Raw genomic sequence first — 21,474 nt, forward strand, 5'->3', positions numbered from 1 at the left:
TCCGAACCCCTTGAAAATAAAATCCTGGACGGATTCCCAAAACCGAACCCCTTGAAAATAAATCCTGGACGGATAACGGACATCGTAAAATCATCAAGTAGCGCTATGACTCTGGTGATGGCAGCCTGCAGTACATTCAGCTGTCAGTCCTTAATGCGTGTAATGACCACCTGAAACATCAAAATTGATATCTTAAACGTATTCGTTTCTGTCCGTTATTTTAAATTTCCTCAAGTTGAAAATATGGCATTAAGTATGTGAACTGAATTCATGCTAGTCATCAATTAAGACAAATAACATATTCACAATACACGGTTCAGCAGAACAATTTAGCTACACATATATACATTTCACATCATACAGCGACAAGGATATATATATATACCCCACCATGTCGGCCAATTCTGCGCGTCGGGTAATTCTGCGCAACGAACGATACGTCATTTCTGTAAACATTGGATCACGTGCTATTTTGGGTAAAAAATCCATTTTGTATCAAGAAAGAACGATCGAACTTTAATTAAGAAAAGTGATAATCATAAAGTGTACAAAATATACCACATTTCGACTCGAAAGGCATATGAAAATATGATTTCGAAATGTCAACATGAAGACCCACTCCATGACATTCTTAAACCTGTAACCAAGAAAATCCTATTTACTATGTATCTTTTAGAATCATACAAATAAATAGATTATATAAAAGATGGAAATGTATACCTTAAAAATTCTGCATCTTAATCCAAGTTTCCAATTTTGCAAGAAGTTGTTCCACGCGTACAATATCGTCTGCTACCCAACATGTGAACTTGCCGCTAGAACGGTTTTCTCGAGAAATTCCCCTGCGTATGGTCTGTTTCTAAATTCTTTAGGAATTCTTCCCCATCAACAAGACGTTGTAAACACATTACATCCTATGCATTGATGTTTCTCTTCCAGATACAAGCTTATTTTTTTTATATAAAATGTTGAAATTTAATAATTTTTTACAAGATCGGTTTAGTTTGCTTAATATTTCTTGCCATTTATTGGCATCGTTATGTTGAATTTTTGTAAAACTAGCTATAAACATGACCTAATTACTCGACTGAAATGCTGACAGAAACAGTCCAAAGTAATGTATTTCATTTCTATATCGCGATGGATAAACATGACATCTTTTCAAAGCTGTACGCAGAATAGGCCTATATCGCGAGTCATGAAAACACGGGGGTGGTATGCCTTGTGTCCAAAATTAATATTATTTTGAACAGAATATTCTGGTGACAATTTATACCTGCATACTTAATGCCCATACATAATCACATTGTCCACAGTTTCTTTATTTATATTTTTACGGAACACAAAATATAGTTATGTAACATTGAATAGGGGCATTACATAGGAAATGCAAAGATTAAAGTAAGTCTTGTATTAAATCATGCAAATAAATTCAATTCATTTAAATGCCAGTTCTAAGAAAATTTCAGCCCTAAAGCAGGAACCGAATGATTTGTAAATGAGGCTACTTTATTCGAAAAACACAACGGCAAATCAGGTTTAATAAATTTACACTTAAGAGTATTTGGGAATTTAAAAAAAAATAACCATAAAGACATAAGATGTCAGTCAAGCAATTGTTCTTTGTATCGATCAAATTAAATCGAATCAGTCACGAGGGTCAATACTGTTAACCGTAGCACAGCTCAGTTCCCATGACCTTTCTCAACCCGTCTTAGATATTTGGACAGTTATGTTGGGGTGGCAAGTCAGAGTGTCTGACCTATTGGAAAGGTGAAATTAGTGATATAGGCCTGTCAATTTACAAAGAGACCTCCATTATTCATTATTTAAGCGACCTTGCATTCTACCTGCCCGATAATGACAGGACGAATATTCATCATTTTCGATATAGGGGATTGAACATGATTTTTACCTTTAATTAGATAGCTTATAAGCCGGTTATATATATATATATATATATATATATATATATATATATATATATATATATATATATATATATATATATATATATAATAAATTCAGCATTTCTTCTATCTACGCTATAGACTCAGCCCTACTGGACAGCAGACTGCTACTGTAATGTGCATGCCATACCTTGCACAACTTATATGTGTTTCATATTATGTACGTCTTTCTCTTCTTATTATATTTACTTTGTTGGATATATTCGACAATGCACGTCATGATGTTTTATTCTACTGCACTACTACACTTTACATAATGATATTAAACAGATACATGCAGCTGAAAATCTATGTGAATGTGTACATCGGATGCTTCTGTTGCATTTAGAATGAAATTTGTGTATGGTTTACAAACTTGAAACGATGGCTCTTTACAATAAAATGTTACTAAGCAACAGTTCTGTTTTAGGACTTTTTTCAGAGGTAAATAATGTAGTTTTAAAAAGTTGTATTGGCACTCTCTGTAAATCAACCTGATATGTGGTGTTGTATACCGTGAGTTACAGCCAATTCTCGTCAGCTTTGGCATTTTTCTAGTTATGCTGCATTCGATGCGAAAATCATACTTTTCAGGACAAGAATAACATCGTTTTCCTACCAAACAATCGAGTTTAAGATGTAGAAATATATCATTTAATTTGAACAGGTAGTCCATGTACCACTAATACCTATGTGCATGTTCGTTTCCGCGTAGACAAATTCGCAAAAGTTTCCAGGCAGTAAACTAAATTAAAGGATAAGAGCGTTATAAGCCATTGGCTTTCCTTGTAATCCTTTACCTTCTGTATTGTACATCTTGTAATCTCCATCGACAAATTTATGAAAAAAATATGTTAAACTAAACTAAACTAATTTCTTTTATACGCGTGTATACGTTGCATCATTATTCATTATTTATATGTATCATGTGATCGTTAGATGTCTGACGTAAAAAAAAAAATGGAGGCCAGTAGATTTTGGATCACGTAAGCTAGAAATACAAGAAATGGAAAAGTACGAGACCCATTTCCTAAACATTGCATTTGTGGTTCGAGCGTCGGCTTCACAAAGAGACTACATATGTTTAAATCGTGGAAATGACCCATCTTTCCATCGATTTCATGTGGGTAAGGTCGTTAAACTTTGTTAGGCTTCATGGGAGGCAGCTTCATTATGACGATCTTGACCGGTTTCAGTGAATTCCAACTTTTCGATAGGGAATGTACTCTGAGTTAGTTTAATGATTCTACCATGAACAGTTTAAACTCAAAATTAAACCACAGACAGAGAAGCATGACATATAGTTCTCAGTGACCTACTTTTCCTGATGATGATGTAGTACTCATCAAGATGTACCCTTTCACTAAGTGTAATGATTCCGGGTACAACAGTAATGGTACAGGATGCATAAAATCTATAAAATCTATGTGGTCATGGGTTACGAGCAAAAACCAACCAAAGCTAGTAAAATGTGAAATGTACGTTATTGGTACCTTATGCTGTAAGAGTGTGACAATAATAGATATGCAATCAATCATTTAGTCGGTGATTAGAACATGAACAGTGATTGAAAAATAACTTTAACCGCGAGTCTGAGCACAAGTTAGTCACGTATACAATATGGGTCACAGTGGCCTATGTTTGTAGTACGAGCTTACTACTCATCAAGATGCATCCCATCAAAAAGTTAAAAATTTTCGGTATAACAATATGTATATTGGGGGTGGGTGGGGGTGGTGAAAAACTTGTCATGAGCTTAAGGCAAAATGTAACGTAAATTACTAAAAATATTAAACTGACATCATAATAACTCCTTTTTTTGTAAGAGTGTGGCACAAATAGAGATGTGTGCAGTCATCTAGTTTGATGATAAGAAATAATCTTAAACACAACATTTAAGCGAAGTCTGTGAAGCATGAGATATGGGTCACAGTGATTTACTATATGATGTGTGTGAAGTACTTATCAATTTGCATCCCCGCACTAAATTCTATGATCCAAGGCATATTTGCATACAGGGGTCCAAAAAATTAAGCTAAACGAAAACACTTGGCCAATAATATACAGATAATAAACACGTATCTACAAATTAGCTCCGTACTGGAGGGAGGAGTCCGTGCTATGTAACCCACTACAAACTGCTGCCAGGGACCTTGGAAGAAAGAATGATTGAGACAAAGTGGAACTATGCAAATCTACATGTATATGTTTAATATGTGCGGACACCAACACAGGTGATAGTACAGCAGCTTTCCTCTAGTTTTCATAGAGGAAAGCTAAATTTGTGTCCGTCGACCGTTTAATCCATAAATCCTCGATGGTTTTGGCTATAGTGCCACTACATTCTGTATCTGTTACGCGAACTGAAAACTTGGTATACTGGCATGGATGCATCATGCAAAAGAATTTGCAAAGTTGAAAGGTTCTAAAATATGTTGTCATGACATTCTTGTTTCTTTCAAACTGTCAATAAATTCAGTGCAGATCAATAGAAAAAATAAAGTTTAATAAAATGAAATGCAGCTGCACGTGCATCGTTCAGGGCACATGCAGACATATGCTTGTGGCGGAATATTTCTGCTACTGTGCAAAGAGCGTGCTTTAAAATCCGGTGCTCTTATTTAAATTTTATGGCTATAATGTTCTGTAGTGTCGTACAAATTTGAGGTGACTTCATCGTTTTAATGATGGTTGCGAATTCGTGGAAGATGTCTACGTTATGAAAGACAGTTGTTTGCAGTAATTCGTTAGCTGCTTTAATATATTGAAGATAAATTTGAAGCTGAGAAAGGTTTGTGCAAGATGGGTCTAGCATTTATTCATGGCTGATCATAGACAGATTCACCCAATCTAAAAAGAGTGACCGTGAATGTTTGAATGAGACTGTCACATGTGATGAAACATGGATCAACATTTCTGAACCCAACTCAAGAGAAAACAACAAAGTTTGAATCGGAGAAAACGTGCAAATCGATCGACATAGACTATCATGAGAGTTTTATGTGCATTGTTTTTCGATGCTAAAGAATCTTTCGTCCAGGCACCAGTGCCTGAATGCATCCCTGGACATTTTTATGCGTCCAACGCTTTTGCCCAAAATTTTGGTACGCTACCAAACCGTGGGACGCTACAGAACCACATGTCCGTGCACCGATATCCGAAGTATCCATCTATTCCATGAATCAGCCATCATGAGAGATATTCTGAATGAGCACAGTATCCAAACTTTGCCACATACTCATTGTAGCCCTGCTCCAAGTGAATTTTTTTAGCTGAATACTGTCATGAGTTATGAAACATTTGCTGAGGAACAGACGATTTGAAAGCCGCCATGCGGTTAGAAGTGCAGTTTTCCAATGCATGGATAACATACTAAAACGGAATACAAAATGGCATTGAATACCTGGATTATGATACTTATCTGCATAGGAAGTATACAGCGCAAAATATTTAGAACTTAATGAAATACACCACGTATATGCAAATTAAAGTTAACATAATTACCCAGAAAGCAACATTGAGTGAATTAATAAATTAGCAATCTAATATCGATGATACAAAAGTCTCAGGCTTACTAATGGGTAGTACACAGAGTTTAAAAGTGAACCAGCCCTCGGGCTAGGGAGAGAAGAAACTGGGTTCTGTGTTCCAGAATGAATGATGTGATTCCGTTGTATTCCTTGAACTGATGGCGAAGTAAACTAATAAGCAGTACCAAGGATCGGGTTCAAAGTCTAAAATGTTAAGGGTGGCAATACTCATATTTACAGTTCTCACTGTATATATATATATATATATATATATATATATATATATATATATATATATATATATATATATATATATCTCTGTGTGTCTGTGTCTGTCTGTGTGTGATTTGGATTTTTAACGTAGCTTTAAAAGAATTTTCAGTCATATCGCTACGATGTCTGCAGTGTGGCAGTTTATAGTGATGTCTAGCAATGGGGCATCATCATGCCGCATACATGTAGCATGATGTCCCACCCAGTCACATTATCCTGACATCAGGCCGACCAGTCCTAACACTAACCTCTTAATGCTGAGCGCCACGCGAGGCAGCTGTTGGTACCATTTTTATAAGTCTTTGGTATGACTCGGCCGGGGATGGAACCCACGACCTTCCGCATCTGAGGCGGACGCTCTATCTACTAGACCACCGGAGCGGTTGTATATATATATATATATATATATATATATATATATATATATATATATATATATATATATATATGTATAGTCACGTTTGCTCAGCCCCAGTTAGTAAGTCGTGTATAAACAAAAATAGTATTACAAACATTGGTCTGATGTCTGAATATAGCCGCAGGCTAGAATTAATCTCTTACGCAAGGTTACCGTGACCAGAGAGAGAGAGAACATCCGGCATTTTGGATCGGCACAGGCGTTAGGACGAGTGACTTCCCACCTATGTGTTACAAAGATCAGAGGGGCCCGCGAAAAACGGGGCGTGTTCTAAATCCGTGCCCTCGTGGACAGACAGCGAGAAGGACATTATCCGCTAAATTTGATTGGATTGGGTTAAAGAGACATCCAATCGGAATTGAGACTTAGGATTTGATTATAATTTCGATCCGAATTATAAGTTCTAACTACAAGCGAAAATTTTGTCTCGCTTAGGAAGATTGTTGAAGAATATATGGTTACTTCGAGAGAGCCACTCGTGATTTGGCGGTAAAACGTAGATAGGAGATTCTAAGGAAAGACAAAGCTTCGTAAAGGTCAGTAAGTTATTTGCTCGATTTTTGCAGAAAATTACGGCATTGTAATTGTATTTATGGTAGTATGTATACTTAATTACTATGATCGTTTAGTAGGTATAATTACTTTTGTAGTGTTCGATTCATTTGTTAGCTTGTGGTCAGAATTAATTTTGTCATTCGCTAATAGGTTACTTCGCAGTAAACTAGTGCATTTATTCATGTGATATGTTAGAATTTACACATGCTTGAATTGTGAATTTGGAAAATGGTTGAAGTGTGTAAGACTAGTTAATATGGATGCATGGATATTTGAATATTTGTATACTTTGAATGAGTTGTAATGTAAGTAAATGCGTCTGATCGCGGTGATATTGTTTAGTATAACGGGATTCGGAATATGTACTGATGTGACGCAATTTATTGATGTATGTATGAGAAGTAATTGATACCGTGTTTTTATTATGACTTTGTTTTTTCCATACAAGGACGTATGAGTATTTCGATGTGAATGAGTGCGTGACCGAAGAAATTTAATAGCCGTTATCTAATTTTAGGATGGGTGTAGTGTGAGATGAGAGGGCTTGGGAAAATATTGTACCGTCCTTGTGTTTTTAAAGGAAGCTTTTTTGGGAACAGAACTTCCGGTTCAGTTAAGTCCCGATTCTCTAGGCTGGAAGACGGAAGTGAGACTAGTAGAGCAGTCGGAGTCGACAAGTCTATTCGGTGGAGAGAGTCGAGGAGGAGATAGTGGAGAAGGAGGAGGAGTATCGAGGAGTCGGTGGAGGGAAGGAATTAGGAGAAAGTCGGGAGGAAGAGGACAAGGAATATGAGGAATAGGAAAGAAGAATACGCAGATGAGTAGAATACAAGGACAGGTGGAAAGCTGACACCACTAATCAAATTTTGCAATAGGCTATCACGGGCTATCACCGGGTCGAGCAGAAGGAGAGTACTTGGGAAATTTTAATTATTTGATTATTGAATTGTCATTAAATTGTTATTCGTTGAATTTCGCTTTTTGTATATTCAGTTAGTTAACCGTCGGCATTGCTGACCGGGGGCTTGGAGCTTTACATCTATCTTTCACTAATTTAACTTCCAACCAAAATCGAGCCTGGGTGGGACTTCTATAATAATTTAAATAAAAATGTTGGAATCACCCCACCCCACACCTACGACAGTGACGGTATAACAATATCCGTCACGATATATATATATATATATATATATATATATATATATATATATATATATATATATATATATATATATATATATATATATATATATATACATATATATATATATACACATCGATATCCGACCCAATATCCGACACGATATATATATATATATATATATATATATATATATATATATATATATATATATATATATATATATATATATATATATATATATATATATATATATATATCTTTTTACAGGTTATGATTTTTATTTTGTAAACATCAGGATCATTCTAGAAGGTTATGGTCCATTAGGTAATGTTTGTTTTTAGAAATTGCTGATGGTGGCCCGAGGTCAAGTAGAGAACTACATAATCTTGTAATTGTGAGAAATTGGTCATTCATGCTTTAACATCTAGCACTTTCAAGTTGTATTATGTTGTGACCAGTTTAGGCTGAATTTTTTTTCTTCCAATTAATGACTTCAAATGATTATTTTCTCTGGAAATACAAAAGTGCTCTGATAAAATTCTTGGATAAAGACATTCATTGGAATTTATACTGAATTCAAACCAGGAATAATATTTATGTGATTCAACAAGATACTGTTGACACATAAGTACTTCGTAGGCTATAACAGACACGCCATCGCCTTAAATTATGGATCTCTTCGAGACTTAAACAGAATTTCATTCATGACTTTTTATTCCTAGGACTTGTGTCTTTAATTTTTGGTTTTTGGGATTTAATTCGCAATACCGTGAGTTCTTTTTACTAATTTTTCACTTTGTATTCTTGGGAAATAAATTATTTGTTAAATTTTACACTAGTCACTAGTAACTATCCCATGGTCAGTTTGTTTAATATGTTACTAGTAACTATCCTATGGTCAATGTGTCTGATATGACACTAATAACTATCCCATGGACAATGTGTCTGATATGACACTAATAACTATCCCATGGACAATGTATTTAATATAACACTAGTAACTATCCCATTGACAAGGTGTTTAATATGACACTAGTAACTATGCCACGGACAAAGTGTTTAATATGACACTAGCAACTATCCCATTGACAAGGTGTTTAATATGACACTAGTAACTATCCCATGGACAACGTGTTTAATATGTCACTAATAACTATCCCATGGACAATGTGTCTGATATGACACTAATAACTATCCCATGGACAATGTATTTAATATAACACTAGTAACTATCACATGGACAAGGTGTTTAATATGACACTAGTAACTATGCCACGGACAAAGTGTTTAATATGACACTAGTAACTATCCCATTGACAAGGTGTTTAATATGTCACTAGTAACTATCCCATGGACAACGTGTTTAATATGTCACTAGTAACTATCCCATGGACAAGGTGTTTAATATGACATTAGTAAATATCGCATGGACAAGGTGTTTAATATAACGTGGAAACACTGCGTGTTCAAAACTAATATCCAGTTTGAAATGTACAAAGATTGCTTACTCAATAACAGGGAACATTACCATGTAATGACTTGTCAGGTCATACAATATGTACAGCATCACAATTAACACGTGCATGATGACAAGAGGTGTTTGATTGATGATGTAAACATATCAACTTTCGGGATCATCAGTATCTTGAATTGCAAAGGAAATCTGACCTCATCAAAAGTTTGTTTCTTGTGTTATGTATCAAAGTATCAACAATATTTGATTGCACTTCAGGAATAAAGTGATTCTTCTCAGACATCATTTATATTTGTTTTCTTTCCCTTGCTTTAAAATAAACCCCCACCCACCCACCCCAGTTGTAATTTTGCACAGTCACCCATACCGAGTCTGCAATTAGGAATTGCTCTATTACGAGAATTTCTTGTATTACGTCATCAAGATTGTCACAGTCATAAATTAGAACAAAGTATTGGTTCATTGATACATGCCAGTCGGTAACTAGCCACGTACTTAGCTTCTGGGTCTGTCACGTTCACATTTTTATCTTTGAAAATCCACTTTATATCGTAGGTTTTGCTGCATGGATTATAACAAGGGTGCAAAACCTTTTTCGGCCAGGGGCCAGATTGCATCTTCTAAGTCTACTCGAGGGCCGCAAACGCTAATTTCTTTAAGATAGTTTAAGATAGTTACTGTTCACGGGCAAGATTTATGTGCTGTTTTAATTTGACCTGAGGGCCGGACAGAACACATTCACGCTCTGGGGGTTGTGTACCCTGGATTATATGATGAAATGGGAATTCTATCGTAAGTCTTGCTGCATGGATTATGATAATGAAATGGAGAAAAAAAAAAAAAAGATTTACAGACTAAATAGTAGCAGTCTTAAATTAGCAATATATGCACAACAAGGTGCTCATTTGTAAATCAGAAGATTTTATGGGGGTTGATACCATAACGTTTCGTCTTGTACAATATCAAAGAGCTGTTATAATGAACTGATTAAAAAATAGTTTGTTTCATTTCATTTTTAATCAGTGTTCTTCAAAGCTGCTTTCAGAAATTCTTTCATGTCTATTTCTGTCGCCAGCTTCGTGTCATGACAGTGTGGAGGGACATATATGTACTAAACCGTCTAGTGGATCTGCAAATTCATTTTATTCGAACTGATACTCTGAAATGTTTCTGTATGAAAAGAGCGGTACTTGAAGTGTGTGTGTGTGTGTGTGTGTGTGTGTGTGTGTGTGAGAGAGAGAGAGAGAGAGAGAGAGATATTGTAGTTTAACATCATTAGATATGCTTCTTAAAGATAGACTGGAATATTCAGGTGTAAACATTCGACCTCACACTTCGAAATATGTTTTAGGAGGAAATTTATGACTATTGCTGTTTTCTTAGTCGGAAAAAGTACATGCATGGTAATCCATGCGCGAATAATGCTAAAGTACAGTAAATTAAGACGATTCCATATTTAATAAACTGTGATCCACTCATCATACGAGAGAGAGAGAGAAAGAAAACACACCAATGTTTCCCCACACATCGAACTCACTCGCACCCTCGCCTCTTTCTGCATACAAAAGTCACATCATAATATATATATATATATATATAATGACGACACTTTCAAAGTATTCATACATGAATTCTTCACAGAAATAAAGTATTTACTGAGCAGTGACTTCGATCTTCAGTGTGTATAAGTCTGATTTGGATTTTTAACATAGTTTTAATAATTTTTCAGTCATATTTCTACGATTTCTGCAGAGTGGCAGTTTATAGTGATGTCTAATACTGGGGCATCATGCCACAAACATGTAGCATGATGTCCCACAAGGTCACATTATCCTGACACCAGGCCAACCAGTCCCAACACTAACCTCTTAGCGCCGAGCACCAAGTGAGGCATCTGTTAGTACCATTCTAATTAATCTTTGGTATGACTCGACCGGGGTTCGAACCCGCGCCCTCCCGCATCCGAGGCGGAGGCTTTAACCAATAGGCTACTGCAGCGGTGATTTCGACCTTGAATTGATACTTTTATTCATTCTTGCATTAAACTTACTAACTGATGAGGAACAAGTATATATTAATAGTACAATTAAGCACTTTCTTGATTTATTATTATTATTATTATTATTATTATTATTATTATTATTATTATGCAGGTAACGAATGTGAAAAGGGGACCCATTCCTGTCACAAAGACGCCATATGTATTGATACAAGGAAATCATACAAATGTAAATGTAAGGAAGGTTACTATGGCAACGGAAAAATTTGCATTGGTAAGTATTTTATATTTACAATATTCCCCTCTTTATTTACCTAGCCTAACGGATATGCGAATTTATGGTACGGCCTTGTGTTGGAAGTGCGACGTTGATCGTTCGTCATGAGACGTGCGTAGTGTGTCCGTTAGTAATGCCATCTTTTAATATCACTGGAAGAGTTTATGCATATTCTTGCATAAAAACCATTAAGGTTTGAACAGATGTTGCTGATTCTGAAGCTGGATTAAGGAGGTGGAAAGAACCACCGACCCACGAGAAGCTACTGGCAAGCTATCTCACATACCCACATTGGCCGAATCCGAGACTCGAACCCACGCAGACAGAGGTGAGATGGCAGTGATCAGTAACGGAGAGCGCTTTAGACCATTCGGCCACTTGGGGCCCCTCTGGTAGAGTCGTAATGTCTGATAGCTATCCTCCGCCTATTCTGTCTCTCCCTCTTCTCCTCCTTCCCTTAACCAACCTTGTTTTAATCTATAATTCAAAATATTCTTCATAGATGAGGAGGTGCATGCATGATAATACTATTGAAAACTTTCTGTAAAGATACTCAAGCTTAGTAATGACTTAGTATTAGTTACAGGGGCAATATAGGACCCATAGGTCTTAATGGGTCCAATGGAACAATACTCTCTGTCTCTGTCTCTCGGTTTGTCTGTCTCTCTGTTTGTCTATCTGACTGTCTCTCTAGCAACCTTAAATTGGAGCGACATGGGGCCTTTCATAAATTTAATGTTAAAAATAGTGATAGGATGAATACGAATTGGCATTATCAGTCACGGGAAATTGAACATCTGTTAGATCCCTACAAATACCTAACTCCCTGACCAATACCCACAGCTACTCACAACACCCATACCTACACACTAATATACAGTGCTACTAACCAGCTCACCTACTGACAAACATCAGCACCTACTTAAAATTACAGAGCTTCAAAGGCGATATAATGTATGAGGTAGAGTAAAGAAGAGAAACACCTAGAACAGACAAAATACAACCATACAATACCAAACCAAGTCGGTATGAGTGCTCACACAGTCAAACAAACATACAGTCGCTCACTCACACTTAAAACTGTTACACAACACAAGAAAAAAGTGGATATAAGTTTTGTTTTAAAGATTAACATAAACAATTAAAACAACAACAAACATATAACAGCGTTTTGGCAATATCTGCATAGTATTACTGTTTCTGAATATAGTGATTGCCCTGAAAAGGCCCTTTTGTTCAGCCCTCAGAGGCTCTTGTTTTTATCATATTTTTAGTGGCCGCACCTATTAGGTCAGGGCTTCATAGGCTGCACATTTCTGGCTCCATTTGTTTCTATCCCAAGGCGATACAGAAATATTAAATTAAATACGTTTAGTCTCATTTTTGCAATCCTGGTTCCTAGAAATAAGAAGCCTTATTCACACTGCTTCTGCTGCTGTTATCCTTGTTTCTCCGGCCACTTTTTGAACAGATGTTGATGTTCCTCCTTGGTTTGATGCAGCTTCCGCTTTTGATACCTTAGACTTATTCTTTTCTCTTTTCCCCATGATCTCTTTTCTCTCTCCATTTCTTCCTTAAGCTCATTTGTTAGGAGTATTTTTCCATGTCAAGATAGATTTGACTTATTTAGATAAGTTCACACTTCTATCCTACCCAGAAAGTGCTCCATGGTCCCTTAATACAATGCCCCATTCAACCTTCCACTTTTGCTTTTCGTTGATGAGTCGACGATGAATTTTAAGAAACCTTTATATTCTATAAGTGCCAACGTGAAGGAAAACATCCCTAAGATTCGATACGCAGTCGTAGAAAGGTCATCCTTGACGAGAAAGACAGACGTAAAATACATCAGCCCAAGAAAAATATCAAAGAAAAGATTGATCGATTGACGGATCGATTGATGGATCGGGAGAATGAAACAGCATTAAACTGAATTTAAAACCCACCCACCCCCATTAAAATTTCAAATTTCAATTTTCAGTTCCTCCTTATCATGTTCTCAATTACAAAATTTTTGTATACAAATTTAATCATGATAGGAATGAGGGACCAGTGATGGACACTACATTTCCGAGTTAAATTAATCAAATAGCCACAATGACCACAAAACCAATTCCCCCCCCCCCCCATTTTTGCTTGGAAAATCAACGTCCAGAACAAGTCAGTAAATATTCTACTGGGAATCCAAGACTTCGTTGATGACGAAAGTACACAAAATATTGTTTACTTACCAGGTGAGTCAACGATGGTTTTATAAATTCTTTGATATCGTCTTCGATAGGAGCAATTTATAAGAATGAAAGTACTCCACATTGTGTTTTTGGGAAAGGAGACCGTCACATAATGGTTCCTGGTCAATTACTCTTGGGCGCGTTGATGACCTAAACTCCACCATGTTTGCGTTGTCGATGTAAAAGTTCATCATTAGCACTGGATTGCAAGAAGCCGTGTACGAAGTTTATGTCAGAAGGTAATGAAGTTACGACATATATGTATTTTTTATCTCAGGTAATGATAATAATGGTTTCACACTTTACTTTTCTATAAAGAGGTCTGTCAAGTCGAAGAACGGAAGTATAGGTATTCTGCTGGAAGAGAGTTTTTATGCGTTTCGTTTCGAAATGCGTCATTGGAGGCTTCAGATGGTCGACCAGGTCTTTATATTACTCATTCAAGATCTGAACTTCTTGGACGAGAGTCCATGCTTCTTCCAGATGATCTTCCAACTTTTCTTCTTGACTTATCATGAACCAATTGTCGTGTTGTACTCGACTGGGATGATCGATTTGACAGCCATAACAGTGTTCTCTCGTCAGAAGTGTGATTCTTCCAGTCAAGAAGTGAGCAAAGCAGGATACTAAAGACGTCTCTTGTCTGGGCCACGTGACACTTCTGTCGCATTTCTCCTTGCCACCACTTTGAGAATGTATCTGGGACTGTGCCTGACCATTATATATTGTCATTTTATTTACTAGTGTAGGATCACTTCTTTCATACTGTTTATTTCAAGGGTATTGTCGAATTCTGCGAACACGATCATTGTTCACAGTATTATTGAGGGAAAGTGCAAATAACGTTCCACGTGGAGTTGTCCTGGTTTTATAGGGTGGAAATGTCCCGCGTTTACTGCCTTAGTCGGGGATGAAATCAAATCCCCACAAGCAACACCCCTCCTTCATATTCGTCGTACGAAATACCATAAGTACTTTATTCCACAATAGTCCTATGACTTCCGAGTCAAGTGGTTTCTCAAGTTATTATTGTGTGCTAAATTAGGTTCACAGGGCCTGGTATATAATGTCTAGCCGTCCTGTGTGACTTGTATTTTACAAACGTGGTAGCGATGTACCAAAAGGACTCGATGCGACAGCGAATATAGTTGTAGGGCCTACAGGTTGAGGAGCTGTGCCTTCTAGCAACCTTGTTTCTTGTTGTTATGGGTGAAGTGGTTCTCTTTATATTTTTTATTTTATTTTTTCGAGAGGAGGATTTGGAGTTACGTGAGCTAACTACGACTCGCATCTTTTCCGTCTTTCTCTTTGATATTGATTTTTGGGATTTTGCTTTCGTAGCGTGGGATACATTATTGGGTTCCGATCCAAGTAACCAACGAATAATAACTCCTCGTAGAAATACATTTCCACCCGGTTTAAAGATAATTTATTTCTTACTTGGGCATCAATTCTTGGATCGGCAAAATGTGTCACGGCTATTTAATCTTTTCGAAACAAAGGACGCGTTTGATCAGGACTCTAAATGATTCCTTGTAGTAAGTAACGTGCTGTCAAAGAAAACCATCGTAAAACTTCTTTGAGACTGGCTTCTAGCAAATTGAAAACCTCCTGTTCACTTTTTCATGACTGAAGGCATACACTGCAAGCATCAATTTGATAGAAAGATGAGATTGAAAGAATTCATGATGTTCATGCTGTCCTGGAGGAAGGAAGTGGATTACGTTCTAATGGTTTTTGTTTTCTTAGATAGAGGAAAACGAGGAGATGACGTTTAAAAAAATAGATCCACTCTTTGGCATCAATCTTGACATAAATCCGTATGAAATCTCAAATAATCAGGAGGTGATAGGTTTTAATTAAAATAATAAATATGCATGTCACAATGAGTGCCATCGTCATAAGTATAATTCAGCCAGGACGTTCCTAATTGTTTAACCAGTAAAATGACCTTTAGCAAAACACACGTTGTGCATCGAGACGGATGGTGCGACGCGGTTCACTTTGTTGAAATCAATTTGCTCAAATGCATTGCTTCATTTATATTACTCAAATTGACAGATGTGACACAGTCGTCTTCGCGAGGAATACTTTCTACAAGTGAAATGCATTCTCCTTGACTTACACTTTTTATAACACTTCACGATACCTTGTGGAGGATGATTTAACAAAAGCGACTATAGACAAATTCATTTTGCCTGAACCGTTAGATTTAGCAATTAACACCTGAAAGGGTGGGCGAAGAAGATACAGTGCCTCCCAGCCTGGACAGTCTAGCCTTCCACCAATCACTTTGGGAACAGAGGCTGCATTCATAACTCTAGAAACTATTATAGAGGACACAAACCATTTTATACAGAATCTAAATGTTTAACCAATGAAGCACAACCCCAATATAAATTAAATAAAACTTCCATTATTTCTATTTCTGGTCTGTCACATCAGAGCATATTTCCGACGTCTGGGTTAGATTTTTTGACTTGTCACAGTGTAAACGTTCACACAGTAAATTTACACATCTTGTTTCAATGTGTTGATTCAAGACTTTTTAAGTCTGTGTTTGTTGCTTTCTTTGTATATGTCTGTGTTTATCTTCAATACGACACTCAGACCCCTCAATCTATCTCTCATTTAGTGTGTGACACTTTATGTGTGAGTGAGTGATCGTATGTTGGTGTGACTGTGTAAGTACTCGTACAGTTTTTCCTATTTCACACCCATTTGTGTGGGATTGTAGGTTATATTTTGTCTATTCTGGTTTCTCTCCTCTTTTCGCTGCATTTTGCTTTAAATCCTCTTTAACACAGTGTTCAGATGATGTGGGTGTTAGTGAGGAAAATGGGTGCTGGTCAGTAACTCTGTCTACTGGTGAAGATGTGTCGGTATTGGTGAGTCGATATGGTTGTGGGGGAGTAGATGTGGGAGCTTATTAGTAGATGTGGGTGATGGTCAGTAGACGTTACTGTCGATCAATAGCAAACATCATGTTCGTTTCCTCTTTTTCCCGTAAAGCCACTCCACATCGTAGTGTATATATTTGTTTAGAATTTAATGTTGAAAGATACCCATAAATGGATCACTATTGGGTCCTACTGAATATGTAGTGTTAAAAAGGTCTTGGGCTGGTGTTATTTTAATAAAAGAGTGATAAACATGACCTCAATGACCACAATGACACTGACAGTACTATGAGTGATACCATGAAAACTAAAAAATAATATTTAGGCTGAAGGTTTAGATGTGGATCATCAGGATCGTCATAGTGAGTCATCATACCGATCCTCATAGTGAGTCATCATACCGATCATCATAGTGAGCCATCATACCGATCATCATAGTTAGTCATCATACCTATCCTCATATTGAGTCATCATACCGATCCTCATAGTGAGTCATCATACCGATCATCATAGTGAGTCATCATACCGATCCTCATAGTGAGTCATCATACAGATCATCATAGTGAGTCATCATACCGATCATCATAGTGAGTCATCATACCAATCAACATGTGAGCATCGTGAATTTTCTAACAGACCGAAAGGAGGTCGAGGCCAATCAAGCACTGAATTTATATTTAATATAGACGCACATAAATTCTAATAATAAAAACAGTCTCTGTTTTGTTTCATGGAAGGTTAAACATGCAACAATGACAATGATATAATAAAAAATGTACATCATGTGATATAATTACATTATATATAACGTGAAGTACTGAAAAAACATGATTTTGATGTCTTCCTGTCAGGTTATAGACATGAATTTGATGATTTCCTCTCAGGTTATAAACACTTTTTGTCTATGAGAATGAAAAGATACATATTGGGCAGGAATTAATGTACTTCGGTCTGTATCATAGAAACACCGATTTTACAGGGAATTTTGTCATGTTTTTTGTGTTATAATGTTGCTCAAGACGAATAAGTACGCTTAATATACACACTGCCTAGGTATGTTTAAAACCATGGTTAGGAAGAAGAAAGATAGTTATTTTCAAAAGCAGCTGGAACGACATTTCCAGTCACGGAATAAACCTGCTATGTTTTGGATAAATTTTAAAACTTGTAATAACGTGATGAGAAACATATTAGTGGATCTCAGTGGTTAGATTTTTTTATATAGATGTGATTGTTGAAGCTGTCCAGGCTACAGCAAACAGTGATGCCAACAGCAACACTGAAATTAATGGTGATAATGTTTGGATGTGAAAATTATCGTGTAACCTGTTTTCAAAAAAATTGAATACGAGATAAAGTATGTAGTCTAATGACAATATTATTCAAGAGTTGCACACATTTGTTCACAAAAGTTATTCCACAATCAATTGTACAGAACTATATGTTAAAGAAAGGTATTAGATGTTACTGTTTATTTGTTGATTTTTTTCTAAACTATTTTATTTCATATATCATATAAAAATGTTGGTCTAAGTATAAAAAAATATGTATTCATGGTAAATGCATGCATATACTTAAATCAACGTATGCTAATTTTAAAACATGAGTTAAAACTTCTAAAAGTTTAATAGATTTTTTTCCTGCCAAGTAGGTACTTGACAGGGTCGTGTTTTTGGTCCTGTTTTTTCTTCATATTCATTAATGATCATATTGAAGCGATGTCTGTAAAAATCCTCCTGCCATCCTTATAAATGAAAACGTACAGAATATATTTCATATTTTAATGCCGATAATATTGTAAACTGTGTTGAAACAGTAATTTATTTACAGAAACAAAACAGTCATTCTAGATGAATTTTGTCAAAATGCAGGTATGATCATTAATCTAGGTAAAACATAAATAATTGTTTCTATGAATCCAGGATTGGGGGAATGTTGAGAGAGAGAGAGAGAGAGAGAGAGAGAGAGAGAGAGAGAGAGAGAGAGATGGTGTTTTAGATTGACTGCTCATGCTTAGGAATATATTGAAAGTATTTTTCAATATCGGCGTAAGTTTTGTTTCAATAATAATTTTGTTATTTAAAAAAAAAAAATTCAATAGCATAGTAAAACAAATTATGTCCTGTGGTTCATAATTCTGGGCTACGAATATTCGGAAATAAAAGAAAAATTACAAGTTTTGTTTTGTAAACAGTACCTTTATCCCTAATCGTCAAGAAATATGCTTATGCAGTTTGCGAAAGTGATAGCTACCCACAGCGTGTTCCATATTATACAAGGTGTGTTTCATTTTGCCCACGTTTACTTAACGTGGATTAAAACTGTTGTTTCTACAATCGTTATCTGATGTTCAAGCAATTGGTATGTATATTTGATTTAATTTATATCTGATTTAATTGCTTGTAAGTTTTAAAATCTTTCTATTTTTTAATTTCATTATATGTCAAAATAATGTAATTCTATTTACTAGGGACTCGTACTTTTTCCAGAAAATAGTTTGACTTTGACTGTTCATTTCTGTAACGATATAAGGCTGACCTGGTTCCCGACCTAAATTAAAATTTAGTAATAGTCACGTCAACAGGTTTTTTTTTTTTAAAAAAAACATTTTATATTATTATTGTGGGAATAATAAGGTTGAGATCGAGGCTGTGTTGGATACGTGACCCTCGACTTGTAAATAGTTTTTAGTGAAGTAAACTACTTTTATTCTCAGAGTAAAATGATTGGTTCTTATCAAGGACATACAGGGGCGACGTGATTATTTTTTTAATGTAAACATGATCACATGAATCTTATCCGGGCATCTGTTTTGAGCAAAATTCAAGTTTCAAACCATCGTGTTAGATAAATAATCTTAGTCGGGTTTCTAACACTGAAACGTAAAGGTCTTTCTTTTGTTGTGTCATTTTGGAAATTACATTTTAATGTTTATTCAAATTATTTGTATTCAAAAGGATTAATTCGTTTCTCTGGAAATATTTTGAGTGCTCATACAGAATTCTTGAACAAAGACAGTTCTTAAAAATTTTATTCGGATTTCAAAGACCGGATTACTTTTTCTGTTTCTACAAGGAACTGTAGACCATAACACAATACAGAATACAGCATACGTCATCTCCTTCCATCTTGGATTCTACATCGGGACTCGAACTTGATTTCACTAGAACATTTCAATGTTAGGGCTTCGAAACTTTTATTCCTGGATTATTCTTGGATTATTTTTGGATTTGATTCTTAAAACCGTAAGATTTTATTTGTTAATTTTTACAGTATTTTTCCAGGAAAATAAATAATTTGTTAAATGTTTCAAAGCTTGTTGTTTTCACTCTTTCTTGTGTTACTGTTTATTCGAGCCTAAACAAGTAACATAATAATTGGGTAGCTCGTCCTCTATTTATGAAGTTTGGCTAAAATATTTCAAAAACTTTGTTTTTTGAAATTTGAATTCCCCATGATTTTTGGAATCTTTAGTGAAATCGGCAAGCTTTTTCTAAAATATCATCAAAAGTAGATTTTTTTAAATTGTACCCAGGAGTGATTTGGGCATTTTGAAAATGGAAGTACAGCTAAAAAAAGTGGAATTAGAGATAAGAGAGGTTCAATTTCAGATCGAAAAGATGCAAATGGAAAGAGATGGATGTAAGACGAATGTAGTTTCATAACGAGAGAAGAAAAACAAATGCAGTTTCAGAAAGAGATGGAAGTAAGACGAATGGAGTTGGAAAAAAGAGTGAGGAGAGAGAAAGACAAATGCAGTTGCAAGAAAAATAAATACAGTTAGCTAAGGAAGAGAGAGAGAGAGAGAGAGAGAGAGAGAGTGAGAGAGAATATAAATTTTAAATAATAGAATTAGAGCTGGCAAAGGGAAAACACTCCCCTACATTTGATGTTTAAAGAAATATCAAGTTAGTAACTCTGTTTTTGGAAGAAGAAGTAAACAGATATTTTCCTTATTTTGAAAACATTGCTGAGTGAGAGAGAATATAAATTTTAAATAATAGAATTAGAGCTGGCAAAGGGAAAACACTCCCCTACATTTGATGTTTAAAGAAATATCAAGTTAGTAACTCTGTTTTTGGAAGAAGAAGTAAACAGATATTTTCCTTATTTTGAAAACATTGCTGAGAGTTTGAAGTGGCCAAGAGAGTACATGACTCTATAATTGCAATGTGTACTCACTGGTAGAGCTCGTGATATTTACATTTCACTGTCACTAGAGCAGAGTGCAGTCTATCCTGTAATTAAGGACTATATCTTGATGGGTTATGAGTTAGTCCCCGAGGCTTATCGGCAGAAATTCAGAAACGATAAAAAGGAAGCTGACCAGACCTATGTCGAATTTGCATGGGAAAAAAGCACGGCAATTTGATAGGTGGTGCTCTTCTAGAAAAGTTAATAAAGTTTACGAAAGTCTCAAACAACTCGAACTGGTTGAACAGTTTAAGAACTGTATCCATAGTGACATTAGGATGTATCTTGACGAGCGTAAGATCGAAACCTTGGAAAATGATGATCGTGCCGCTGACGAGCATGCTTTAGCTCATAAAGTTTCTTTTGTAAATAAGACTTCTGTTCAACAGTCTTCTGGCAGAAAAGTATTTCAGACTAATACAAGCCATTCTAAATCTCAAACTGGCACAACTTCTAAAAATCAAGCTTCAGATAAGCTTGACTCAAGATCCTTGTCTTTTCCTACGTGTACCTATTGTAAGAAGAAAGAA

At 35.7% G+C, this 21,474-nt stretch overlaps 1 protein-coding gene across 4 annotated transcripts in view; it reads left to right on the forward strand.

The window, feature by feature from the left end:
* LOC149784952 (signal peptide, CUB and EGF-like domain-containing protein 1) overlaps positions 1-21,474 on the forward strand; it is a 297,834-nt gene that overhangs the window by 163,264 nt on the left and 113,096 nt on the right. For all 4 annotated transcript variants that reach the window (XM_089978604.1, XM_089978603.1, XM_089978606.1 and 1 more), the window contains one exon: positions 11,497-11,616. In XM_089978604.1, the coding sequence (XP_089834730.1) occupies positions 11,497-11,616 (120 nt within the window). The remainder of the gene's footprint in view (positions 1-11,496; positions 11,617-21,474) is intronic.

This window comes from Sinohyriopsis cumingii, chromosome 13 (genome assembly GCF_028554795.1).
Source record: "Sinohyriopsis cumingii isolate HCF-2022 chromosome 13, ASM2855479v2, whole genome shotgun sequence".
Lineage (NCBI taxonomy): Eukaryota > Metazoa > Mollusca > Bivalvia > Unionida > Unionidae > Sinohyriopsis > Sinohyriopsis cumingii.